The 14,130-nt window shown below is 35.5% G+C and overlaps 1 protein-coding gene across 12 annotated transcripts in view; it reads left to right on the top strand.

Moving 5' to 3' along the window:
* Positions 1–14,130, top strand: part of LOC105382610 (apoptosis-stimulating of p53 protein 1) — a 199,272-nt gene that overhangs the window by 151,882 nt on the left and 33,260 nt on the right. For all 12 annotated transcript variants that reach the window (XM_048627260.1, XM_048627258.1, XM_048627262.1 and 9 more), the window contains 2 exons: positions 9,048–9,194; positions 12,891–13,017. In XM_048627260.1, the coding sequence (XP_048483217.1) occupies positions 9,048–9,194; positions 12,891–13,017 (274 nt within the window). The remainder of the gene's footprint in view (positions 1–9,047; positions 9,195–12,890; positions 13,018–14,130) is intronic.

Genomic DNA, 14,130 nt, shown 5'->3' with positions numbered 1-14,130 from the left:
CGAAGAAATGAAAATACCTACTTATCTATTAATTTGGTGTGAATTATTATTATATTAGTAGACGGATTGTTGTTATATATTTAACTAGCTGTTCCCGCGCGCTTCGCATCGCCTTATAAAGTTTTCCCGTGGGAATTCCGGAATAAAAAGTAGCCTATGTTCTTTCCCAGGGTCTAGACCATATGTATACCAAATTTCATTCAAATCAGTTCCGTAGTTTTGGCGTGAAAGAGTAACAGACAGACAGACAGACAGACAGACAGACACAGTTACTTTCGCATTTATAATATTAGTTAGGATTAGGATTGGAGGAGAGGACCGTATGCATACAATTTTCAAATAAGTACCTATATACCCTGATCAAGGAATAAAGGTAAGCGTCCACCCATCGGTATCGTACGTATCGCACCAAACGGATTGTCATATAAATACATATATGAAAAAACGGCGTCGGCAATGCCGATGAAGTGGACGCATCTGTGAGAATTTCTATACAAAGAATACTGAATGGGATGCGTCCGTTGCGAAAGGTGGCGCGCCTACCTTAATTTACAAATCATATTTTTACTGATGTTATTGACCGACATATCCGTCACATTGTTAGACATAGGAATATAAAAAAACACACAGTATTCGTTTATAACAAGCCGTGAACTGTAGAGTTGTAGACCAGGGGTTGGGCTTAACTCGGTCAAGGCAATATGAATGTGGGGGCATGTTATGGCGTGAGATAAGTCAACCATTTTTATATTTTTATTACCTACCATTCCCTTGAAGTGAAAGAAAAATTAAAATAAAAATTTATTGAGTTTCAGTAGATAATAAAATAAGATAAAGTAGTTCCGTGCTCTTATATTAATTTTAATTATGTTCATGTTGCCCTTGTCTCTGGCTGGGAAGAAAAATAGAACTTTCTTTTGCTATTTTATATACTTAGCTTGCTGGTATCTTGGCATATAGGAAATGAAATGCTGTCACTATTCGTATTATTAAGTAAGTCGACGTTTTTAACGCTTTGTTAATTTCCTTGACGGAGGAAAACTTTGATATTTTATTTTTATTTGTATAGATCTATATTATTGTGTGACGTTTTTCTCGTCGTCTGTACAACAACGAACGCGAAGCGTTTTTGAGTAATTTGTATGGCGTCCTGAAAATTAATTGATAAAGTTTCCTAACCTGCTTCCCTTCACGCGAGCGTATAGGTACATGTGGTACTTATACATATTTAGCGGGACATGACGTTTAATAGAGTGGTGGATTTACAAAATATAACCCTTTGGATCTTATGTCGTTCTTAACTAATGCGTCGTAAGAGCTAATTCTACAAAACTGTAGTGTTGTAATGTGATCATTATATCCATTATCCACTGTTATACACTCTGTTGGGGAAACCTTCGCACATGAATTATGAGCTTCAGTAGTTTCGCATTAACTATTCCCGTGGGAAATCCGGGATAAACATTAGGCAGCTTATATAAATTTCAGGACCCAATGTGCATACAAAACATACGTTTACCTTCACACTAAACCGATGCTGTCGCGGGGGTGACAAAAGGGGTGTTATAAGATTTAGTTCGTTACTGTGTCGGGATAAGTCGGTCACTTGGTAATATGGTATTTTAGAGAGGAATATAACAGCTTTTAAAGTTATTACTTATTTTTGTGTTGTTTCTGTGTGTGTTTGAAATAAATAAGTTTTCTTTCATTCCTTCTATGTGAAATAGGTAATACGTAATTGTGTAAACGCAAAGTTTTGCGCTTGCAGAAAGATGCAACTATGCAACACAATAATTAAGTATACCAACTATACAATATTCTCACCATTAACAATAAAGTAGAAACTGTATAAAATCCTACACATTTTCATAACTGCGAAACATTTTCAGTTGTTGAAATTAATTAATTTGACAAAATATTTGTACCGTACAGGTTTTAATTAGTTTAAGTGTTCTCAATCGAGAATTAATTATTTTTATTGTTACTTCCTAACACATAACACAACTCGTTACTATAGTAAATACAGCAGTTACGACCTACTCCAAAAAACCGTCCAATTAGGTACCCATAATCTCATGTCTGTTCATGTCTGATTTCAGTAAGGGAAACTGACTTAAAACCTACTAAAACCCCCATTAATGTTACCCCAAAATTAAACAACGTTTATTAGGTAACTGATAAAGTAAGAATCTTGTGCCAAATATACTCACTAATGCAAGCCATTGAAGCCGCTTACAAAGTACCATGTTTTATTCATACCGCCCTAGTACAATGCTCTTTAGTTTCGTTTCTCATTACAAGCTCTAGAAGACTATTTTGCGAGACATAGCGATCTTAAAGCGATCGGTTTTTGCCAACGATATTTTAATTCGAACTAGATGGAGTGTCAATGCAAAATAAAGAAACGTCTCGACAATAACAATATAATAATAATGTCCTCCTAGCCGAATTTCGACCACGGCGGCCAATCTCATTTGAGATCAGCCATCTACGCAGGAGTAGATTATAGTGCCCAAGTGTGTGCGCAGTACACAGGAGCACTCTCTGTTCCATCACTCTCATAACCCAATGGGACGGATTGACCGACACGACTGGAGAGAGCTAGGCGCAGGACCGACTGCTTTACATACCCATCCGACAGCATGGATCGTTTCACTGTTTCGGACATCAGGTGATCAGCCTTCTATGTCCTAACCAAACTTAGAACCACAATTTAGAAACACAAATTGATGGTCCCACCCGGGAATCGAACCCGGGACCTCTGGGCCATGAAGCGAAGCTTCTACCACTAGACCACAGAGGCAGTTAACAATAACACATTCTACCAATGAGCCGTTATTTTTTAATTAGTTCGGTTAGAAGATTTCTGACTTTATTCATTGCTACAATGGTTGTCATTAGGTTGAACTTACATACATAGGTACAACGGTTAGACAGTAATAAAAAAGCGCACAGTTTTTTGCTCTAGCTTTATAAAAAAAACGAACAAACAAACGATTATTATTATAAATTCTTTATTGCACATAATAACATTGTACAAAGGCGAACTTAATTCTAGTAGCATTCTCTACTAGTTAACCTTTGGTGATGTCGAGAAAGTGGTTGGTAGTGCGATAGGGTGAGAGGAGAGAAGTTTATCTTCTTAAATCAAGACACAGAGATATAACAACGATCGTTTCAGAAACGCTTCATATCCCACAATACGGAGGCTTCGCGGGTGTACCTCACATACTAATGCGTCGTGTGAATGCGCCCTCTTGCCTGTAAAACAGTTCTCACTGGGTAAAGGGTGGGTATGGGTAATGGGAATGGGTAAACGTTGCGTTTTTTTTATTCGATTGTCAGGGATGGACTGTGTGTGGGAGTGCGACCTTTAGTTTTTGCAAATGAAAGGATAAGGACCACATGAGATGCATGCCAATAGGAAAATTGAGTAAGAAAGAAAGTGAGTAGGGTGAGAGGATTGGTACAATGTTAAATAAACAGAGCTATGTATAAGTTTTTCACGTATATTTCCCCTTCATTAGTTGCAGTACCTATATGAAAACAGCCGAAACTTTGAAGTGGATAGAGCGATGTCAATGCAGTTTTTTACCAATTGAAAGCCAGTTCAATCGGTTTTTATCAAAGCTATATTTGATGCAATCTGTCGCTCAAAATTTGATTTGGGGTTTTATTTTCAATCTACAGGTATATGTATACCTATACTTTAAAAAAATATCGATGTATTAGTGTAGATGGGGATCTATGTGTAGCATAATTATAATCAATCCAAAAGAGTTCGGTTGATTTTACTATTGGGAAATAATTTTTTAACTAAATAATATTTTTCTTGATCGGATATGTTCATAAATTATTCTTGACTAAGTAACCATAACGACCACAAATTATAGATACGTAATAATGAGTAATATTGAGACTTTCTTTAACTATAGCTAAGATAGTTATACCTACCCACATTATGAAACTTGTAGACATTTGAAAACTTTACAACAATTTATATTATATAACGCATGAGATACGACGAATGCCGGAAAATCACGAAGTCTGAACATTATATACTTACTTACTACACTATAGGTAGTTAGGTACGTATGTTAAGAACTTAGCTAGAATTTTCTTTGAATTTCCCAACCGTCGCAGGTGCGGGGCACACCGTCTGACGACACTTAGTTCATAGCACTATTGTACAAATTGTATTACCTACATATAAACTTAGACAATGTTGTTCTGAAGCATTTTTATGTACTTTTTACAGTTTCAATTGTAGTATTTACGTATGTATATACATATGTTAGACCTTTTAACGAGTTTATAACAAGGTAAGTTCTACTTAAACTACACAACAGTTCCTTAGATTCCTTTATATCCTAATTACGTCTAATTTACTGCTTCCCGGAGAATGTCTTTATCTTGATTGTGATTTTTTACATAATAATTATCACATTATAATAACTATATAAGCACCTAGTACCTAACTAATATTAACTAGGTACTTCATTGTTTCGCTCATCAATCATCTCCCTTAGGACATGGAACATTTCTACATATGACAACAATCCGAACAATATTCTGTGGACTTAACTATCTCTCTTACTAAGTCGCACATACAGACTGCTTGCAACTGTACCGACAACGTCTATATTATCCGCCAATCGATACAAGACTTTCATTCGACGCCGTCAGTTGCAATATCGATTGTCTGCCAGAAGCTTTGTCGACCGACACGCTATTACAGCTAGAGTAATTAACAGTCCAGCTTGCTTTACCTCACACTTGACGGCTGTATTTGACGTCAAGTTATTCATTGAATATTAATATTTGTTCAGTAAGATTTTGTAGCTTGGACGCCGTGGAATTTAATTTACCTATGAGCATAACCTAGATATTCCGTGTACTACCGACCAACACTAATTTGGGTCAAAGTTATTACTCCAGCTACACAAACTTGGTTTACTTTATCATAACTACGAATTACCAAACGTACATTATGTGCTCAAATGTAATACACTCGAATGTGCCACAAACAGCGGTCTGGAAAAGTCTGCGTGCGCTGGCAATTTGACTAACTAGACGAAAACGGCTAAAAGTCATTTTGTTCCGCTGCACAAAACGAGAACTCAGAATGAGCTATACGCCCTCCCAGTTGAAGTGACTTTCGACTTGAAATGGCAAAACTCCGTGAAACCGTGCAAAGGCTCTTTTTGTTTTCAAACTAATCCAGTGAGTGGAAAAACAACTTTCCTCACTCACAGCGAGCGGACCGCGACTGCACTGAATTGACCAGGGCCATTCCGTAGAACATGGACAATATCGAACAATGCACCCGTTAGTTTTATTATTCCATGTTCTGTATTGTAAGGACAGAGTTTCAAAAGTAGTAAATCCCCACCAGCAGTAGTTCACACTTTAAAAGTTTAAATTTTTCAGTCGTGCACGAAATTTTAAGACGTTTATCATTCAACACAAATGCAGCTTGAAATTTACTACCGCTGCGAGATACATAGAGAATATATTATATTTTTGCGGTTTAAGTACCCGGTGCAGTAAAAAGAATCTTATGTCGTAATAAAGTAAGATTCCTCTTGACGGTCGTAAAAGAAATTTGTCCCAGCACGTTTAAATGCCAGATAAAAGAGAAAAATTTCACGTGCATGCAAGTAAAATGTGCTAGAACGTGAAACATAGGCCAAGATTAAAAATACGCTGCTGAGAGAAAAGTTAAAGGTGTCATAAAACTGATAATGGTACGAAGTTTCTACGTGATCGCACTTTGCAAATTGCAATGCTATGCTTTTTTAATTTTAAACTTTTCAGAACTTTTAATTGGCTACTACTTTTATAGCGCACACTTAAACTAAAATACCACTCCCATCAGTGATATAGGCTTACAAAATGTACATGAGAGAGATTATTTTAGTTTTTCTATCGATTGAAGAGTGTCAAAATAATTCCCGTCCGCAATTTACGTTCATGAATTTTCCGGTATTTTTCGCGGTATTATTATATTCTTTTTTTCCATACCAGTGTGTGGGGAAACTCGTTAGCATGCAAAAGCGTAATTATAGAGCCGTTACGTCGTCACTTCCAAAGGTTTTTTATAATGTGTCGTTGTCACAATGTAATGTTAGCGCGTTAGACCCTTTCTTACATATTTTCATTCGTAGGTATCTGACGCATAATGCAATATTTATGAATATTTTTACCGTGACGTAAAATATTATTTGTGTTATTAAAGCGCATACTTAGCCGAAAGGGGGTGACTCAGGGGGTCATTCTGAACAACTTTAGTTCTACAACTTTTGGAAAATTGCGAAAAAATAATCCTTTACCATTGAATCTTTGTTTGTCACGTGAGTTTTTAAAATGGACAACGTATTTTTTCTATGAACAGTGTATTTAGTAGGTTTGTTATGAGAAAATAAGTAGACTCGGTACCAAGCTACCCCACTCCACAGCCATTAGCGTCCCCAATAAAAGTTGAGATTAAGTTCAAGGACTGCTCAGTGCTAGAGTGCTGCGGCGCGGCCGAGCCACCATCAACAAGTGTCAACTTCTTCATATATCATGCCGATCCCATGCGGTCGCGATCGGAAACTTCAACCCCAATATTTTTAACATCCACACCCACTGCGGTGTAACTTATTGCTTCTGCTCGAATTCAGAAACGTCCATTCCGAAACCCTTCTCATAATACCCAAGGGTCGAAAAGATTATGCTTCAGGAGCTGTAAAATACTATCAACGGTTCGCCCGTAGCTTCCGGGCAGTAATTTTTGGTGCTCAACATTTGTGTGGGAAAAAATGTTTATAAATTGCAGTCAATTTTAGGGCTTCTTACTGTCATGGAAATTATTTGATTGAGATTTATTCTGATCAAGATCTGATCTTATTCATACATCGTTTGTATCGTAATAATACAAATAATTGTACGAACGTTTCATCAAACTCCATAAATAAGGTTATGTGTACCACGAGACATAGTATTTTCTTTTACACTTTCTTTAGAGGCACAATGTTAACTGTTTAAACTTCCCTTGAAATTAATCTGTTTGAAATGTAATTAAGTTTTGGTAAGAAATCTTGAAACATCTACCATACACGTTTATTGTAAATGAAAGATGAAACTTTTGACCAAGTTTCTTCAGTGATTCGTCAAGTTAATTTTTATTTAATGCCGTAGGTATGAGTTTAGCTAGAAATTCTAGCTACTTATACTCATACCTACGGCATAGAATGCTTATCTGGAACCAAAGAAACTTTAATATTAAAATCAGTAAGGTAGTCAATGCTATTCCTGGATAATATTTTTTCTAGGAATCAAGATTAACAAGATAAACTTTTCCCAGTTAACCTCAGGCTCAGGGAGTTATATAAACAAGTGACTGTCTGAAATAAAAACATAACAGTGACAGCATCGTAGATTCCATTTCCCGGCCGCCAGCTTGCAAGTTATGTTGCATTATTTCTGCTTTACAAAATAATGCGGGGAAAGTCTAACGTAGTATGCAATAAGCGATGCAATAAATTGAGGGGATGAAGGCGTCTTCTACTTGTATGTACCTACGTTATAGCCCGCTCTTTGCTAGTGTGGGTAGGTTGGCAAGAAGATATGGATCATCTAGGTACGGCAATATTATTTTGAAAAACTGTGTTTGCGCCATACATAACTATTTAAGTAAGTAATAGGAACATAGAGGTATTGAATTTGAATTTCTGAATGTGATTGTTTTTCTACCAATTTAGGTACTGCAGAAATTTTCCTAAATTAATGAGTTCCAGTTTCACATTGACTGTCTGATAAAGATATCTACTTATTAGATATTTATTCTTTTTGCAATAAAAAATAAATTATATAGTAATGCTCAAAATCATGTTTTAGACAGGGATATTTAGATTTTTTATAAGTACAGATAACAGTTTTTCATAAATTGTATTACAAACAGCCACAATATTTCTATAATATTTATCGTCCGTAGTTCTGCCCTCTCAACTCACTAAGCGTAATGCTCACCGCGGTAGCTACAGTCCGCACTATCTTCACAGAACACTCATATTGTCGCGACCACGCTTAGCCACGGACGAGGAAAACGGCCCTACGTTTCAAAAATAACTTTTAACTAACCCGCTCAGCCCTGTCCGTGCAACTTTCCTCTTTGACATTATTTAAAAGGATTAGCCGGTTTTTTTCTTGTTTTTGATGTCCGAGTTTAAACAAATCTGATTTGCGCCAATGGAAGAATTTTCAGGCTTCTCAGAAGCAGATTAAACATCAACTTGTTGGTTGATTAAATTAGCTGGTGGATCTATTGTTTTGTTCTTGTTTATGGAAACTGTTATATTTATATTCTCTTTCAAGGCCAATAAAGAAAGGAAATTCACACTAAATAGGAATTTACATTGAACATTAATTTCCATTTTAATTAGTTCGTAGGAATTTTCTACTCCAACAATAACTCTGCTGAGCACTTTAAAAAAGAAATATTTTACGCAACGAGATTTTTAAAATGAATATTTTTTAAATATTTATTGCACAAATACAGTAATTAAAATAATTCCTTTTACCCTATACTCACTCATTGCAACTGCAATAAACGCATTTAAAGAGCTAACACTACATTATAATGAACATTACGCAACAATCACCGTCTATAGTCAATAGACAAAGTCCTGCCCCAAGGAGGGCTACAGCACTCTGACCCTGGCCTTCCCAATCTTCGATGGTATTACTATTCTGCGAAGAGGCCATGTTCCTGGAGGGGTCACTCTACATATATGACGAAAAACGAACGAGCCACGAATCACGTATCAAACTTGACGATTTCACGACAGCTATCGTTCGTTCATTTATCGTCAATATAGAGTAACCCCCTTGTAAATGGCTCTCAACACCATCTACCCTATCGTTCTCTCTTTCCCTCACCAGCAACTAACACCATGCGTCCTTTAGAGCCGTCCGCCGAGAAAACAGTATCTGCCATTCAACTCGGCAGGAGTATACCATCTATCTCTTTCCCTCACCAGCAACTAACATGTCCTTGTCCACAGCTGGGGGAAGGGGTGGAGCTTACGCTGGGCGAGCTGCGCGCCATGGCGCTCCGGCAGCAGCAGCAGATCGACACGCAACACCAGCTCCTGTGCGCTAAGGAACAGAGGCTACGGTACCTGAAGCAGCAGGAGGCACGGCAACATCAGGTAAGAGACATAAGGCGACTGAAACTTTGGCAGCACTATCGAGTGTGCCTTTCAGGTTCTGACCAATTACATAATTGGGGAGAAAAAATTGTGACTGAACCAACCAATTAGAACTGTGAATCAGGCACAATCGCTTAAGGCGCCATCTGTAATTAGCTTTTAGTTTTTCTCCCCATTAAAATTATGTCTGTCCCTTTCTATCCGTATACAGCTATACATTTAAGGTCCACATTAGCTTAAAGTTTCTTTCTGGAACTCAGCGTCATTAAATGGGGAAACGAAATCCTCTACGAATGACGCACTCTGGGCAGTTCGAGATTGACAACTATTCTGACTGACATCCTTTTGCCACAGTGACAAACGCTGGCACAGTTGTGTTGTCAGCTCATAACGCAAAATTCTTACTGTACGTATTTGTTATTCAAGGATTTTATCTTATTTTAACCTATCTTTTTCAACTTATTTTTCTGTGATGACGCCAATTTGATAAATTATATTCATTATATATTTTTTATAATTATCTGGAATAGTTTCTTCTATAGTTAAAAGTGGCAACTGTGGTTGGGGGTTTCTCAAAGAAGAGAAGTGATTTTACTTAAAACCTTCGTTTGTATTGGACTCTTTGAGCTCAAATGGAATTGAAAATTCTCTAGAATCTTTAGAGGAAATCTCGATCCAAAATTTTCTTATATTCAAACCATTAAGGAAGCTATTATATTATATTTCGATAGAAATATTTTTGAATGAAATGAAATAGATTTATGCTCAATAATAATTATTGGTTATTTCATTGAAGTACCCATTCACATTATAAACATTTTGATTCGAAGAACCGCGAAAAGTATGGGTAGGTCTGACAACATTAAACACGATGCAAAAGGTTCTTTAATTAAAATCTTAACAAGGCAAACCATAACCCTTTACTGCTTTATAATATAATTTATAATTGAAACAGGTAATGCAGTGGCCATACTGATTAAGGTGAAGGACCTTGCATGGTTCGATATGATATGTGTTACTGTGTGATATCAAATATGGCTAAAATACGAGTATACAATAGTCCCATAAAAACCCCAACTACATCGTAACAAGTAGGTTGCCACAATGACCAACTGCCTTCCTGATAAGGGATATATCCAGAAGCTCTGCTACTTCGGTTCCCAAAAAAGCGTTCAAACTAAAACGTAAAAGTTAATTATATATAGTATTTCATTTTAAATTTTTCCTCTAATAAAGGTACTGAAATGTACACGAAATGTACAGGCAGAAAAGCTACACATAATTATCCAGACACTACAAGCTAAAAACGTAAAATATGAAAATAAATTCATATATCATGCCAATACCACCATAAATTTTAATGGTTCAATTTTCCTGTTTCCAAGAATCGTTGTTGAAAATGATTGAAAATCAACTTTGTGAGGATTCAATTAATTGTAACAGAAAACACAGTGTAAACAATTTGAAGAAATCCCCCGGGTGAGGCAAGACTTAACTTCTTTTGTTGCGAAAAAATAAAGTTTTACTTAGAACGCGAAGAATTTCTTTTAAACTTAATAAATTTTCTTCCACTGATTCCGTTTTTTTAGTAACGCTAATTGCATATGCCTCTAATTCAATACCTACTTTATAATAAGATTCTTATATGATTTCATTTAAAGTAAAACCTAAACAAAAATTAAATCTGTACCTAAGCAAAAATAAATGATAATTTGTAACGATATATTCAAAATATAAATTTTTTGTCGACTTAAACCGTCTTTTTAAATGAAAAAGAAAGTAAATCTTTCTACGGATACAGAATATTGTGTATGTTTAGTAAAATTTACCAAGCTCTTATTTACCTTCATAAGGTATTTTCTGAGTTCAATTTCAGGGGTGAGCCAAGCACAATACAAAGAGGCTTCTGATGGGAAAATACAGATACGAAAATTAATTAAACAATATTATAATGATTTATGATTAAGCGTTCTTTGATATTCCTGGAAAATTTATTTAAACATATATAAGTATAGTTACATACGCTTTCAGTTTAACGTTAGTCCTTTGACTTGAATTCAGCATCTTTTGGTAAGATAAGATACATTACATTTCTATAATAGGTATTACAAAAAAAGTATAACATAAATTTTCTTAAATTGTACGGAAAAACTGAAATATGTCTTTAATAACCAATGAAAGTTTCTTTTAAGTAATTAAAACTTTTGATTGTTTCTAAACATTGCAGATACTTTTTATATTTTAGATTTTTTGAGATTCGTAGAATTCTTTTAAGAAATTAAAAAGTGATTAATCTAAAACTTGTTCGATCGTTTAAAACTTTTGTTTTCGCAAATATACCTTTACTTTTTCCGTCAAATAAGTATAAGTACTGACTGAAAAGTTACTTAATAAAGTCCCATTATACTTACTGTATACTCTTTATGTACATGAGGAAATTGTATTTTTATTCATTGGTAGTAGGGACTACACGCTTCACGCGCCCCAAGGTTGTATGAAAAGAAGGAAAGTCATAATTTTACTGTAAACCTTTTTTGCTAAACCGTTTTATCTAACATCACATAACTTTTTTACTATGAAGGTTAGTACTTACTTTCTTTTGTAGCTAATCTAACATCTTTTTGTGCGTGTACCAGTATTAACCACAAACCTTCTTTTACCGAGCTTTAAACAGTTGTAAATTTAATGTTTTTGTCGATTATTTGCTCCTTAAATTAAGGTCAAACAAAGTTTAAGGTACTCATAAAAAAGAGTACATAAAAACAAAATATCGCAAAACAGCGACCATTCTAGCTGCAAAGAATTCATTCTCGAACTGAAATCTAAAATAAAAAGTACGCATTCTTTTTTATCTTCATAAATCTTGTGAGCCGAAATGCCGAGTGTAATACGATATTTATTACCTCCTTAATGAAAATAAACTCTTTGTTGTAACGACTCGCAGAAATAAAATAACCCAAAAAAAATACAGCCTAAACGATGATTAGATGCATGAGGACTTTCTTTGTTAACTTAGTGGCGTCTTATTATAACCCAACCTAACGTTAAAAAAACCCCTGATATACAACACAAAAATTCATAAGTATAACTTTTGGACGTTTAGGCCAATTTTGATAAAATATGACTAAGAACACTCGGGATGACATAGGTTACTCAGCAGGTATCTATAGATTATATTCTACAGTATAAACTAAGGATAAATTTGATTTCAATAAACTTCACGTTCATTTGAAACTGCAGGCACGTTTCAGATTAAAACATTTATTGAGAAAAAGTTTATTTAACAAACAAAACAAATTGCTAAATGCGAACGGAAAAATCATTTCCGTAGTGTACATTGCATATTAATGTTGCTGCAACTCACTGGTTATGGTTAGGTTGATTTTCAGTGATGAAGCTGAGGTCCGGGGTATCAATTTTTCATTTTTTTTCATAGAGAATAAATGATGGTCGTATTCAGCGAGATTTATCTTATTTAGTATTTAGGTACTTAGGTACATCCTTCTCTTAAGAGTAGGTTCTATTCTATTCTAACTTTTAAATTACACTTAATAACATTAGTTCCCGGTTCGCCCAGCAGGTGGCGGTAGAAGGCTAACTTTGAAATTATACTTAATAGTTCATGATTTTTTCAACAGGACGCGGTAGAAGGCTTACTTTAAAATTATACTTAATAGTTCATGGTTTTCTCAACAGGTGGCGGTAGAGGGCGAGCGGCTGCGGCGGCTGCGCGAGCGCGTGGAGGCGCAAGAGTTGAAGTTGCGCCGCTTGAGGGCGCTGCGAGGCCAACTCGACCGCAACAAGCAGGCCAATATCGCACTTAGTGAGTATTCAGTGTTTACATTATTTTAATATAATAGGGTGTACAGTACAACTTTCTCAGCACAGCTTGTGTTGGGGTCCACCAACCCGCATTAGGCCGGCGTGGTGGACTAGGCCTAAACCCTTCCTTTATTGGTAGAAGACTTGTGCCCTAGCAGTGAGGACGAAATAGCTTGTTATGATGAAATAGATACAGGTTGCAAAAGTATAGTAAGACAAAAGGAAGAGGCTCGGGGGGTCACCCTAAACAACTTCTATTCAAAGAATTTTGGAAAAATATCCGCCGGTAAAAAAATATATAAGTAGGTACTTATAGTAAAATACAAGTCGATATCTTACCACACCCTAATAGAATTACAGAGGTTATTTTATTTTTGGCTACAGTATCGATTGCAAGAAATAGTGTTCTGGGGGTTTATTCCCGATGTTCCCGATAGTGTATGTACGTAATATATGGAACGTCACTATCTATGGTCGTCATGCGGTAGAAAGATATTTTCTTTCATACAATAATAAATGACGATCATGTCAAAAAAAAAACATATTGAAGACTAAATAATTTACTCTTCTCTTAATTGAGTAACTTCGCTTTTCATGTAAATGCATTTATGTAAGTAAAGTTTTAAAATACCATTTGGACTATTTAACTAAGCCAGCATTTAAAAGCTCGTTATGGTAATTCATTGGTTTAACGTTGGCTTCGGTACAAACTTTCGTTTTCACGAAATGGAAAACGCTCGATATCACTTCAGTTTCTTGGAGGAAAATTTTAAATCAGGTTTATTCTTCTATACGGGCTTATATTAATGTATTCCATGGTAAACACATGACATGTAGTAGCCGATTTAAAAACTGCATACGTTCTTTTTCGGAAATTTTAGAAATAGATACCGATTTACAGTTTCAATTTTACATAATAATTTAATATAGTAAGTATCAGTGTAAAAAAATAGGTACATAGGTACCTAATAATAAAGTTGGTGAATCTTTCAAAAATTCATTGTGATTGTGACTTGTCAAAGTTGTCATTGTCACACACACAAGCGTAGGTATGTGAAGTGAAGGGCGCTTGTGGGACCCTCTGTCAATCAAACAGAGGTCTATGGACCCCTAA

Source organism: Plutella xylostella, chromosome 18, assembly GCF_932276165.1.
Source record: "Plutella xylostella chromosome 18, ilPluXylo3.1, whole genome shotgun sequence".
Lineage (NCBI taxonomy): Eukaryota > Metazoa > Arthropoda > Insecta > Lepidoptera > Plutellidae > Plutella > Plutella xylostella.
The sequence above is the reverse complement of the archived record's forward strand: the minus strand, read 5'-3'. Positions and strand labels throughout refer to the sequence as shown.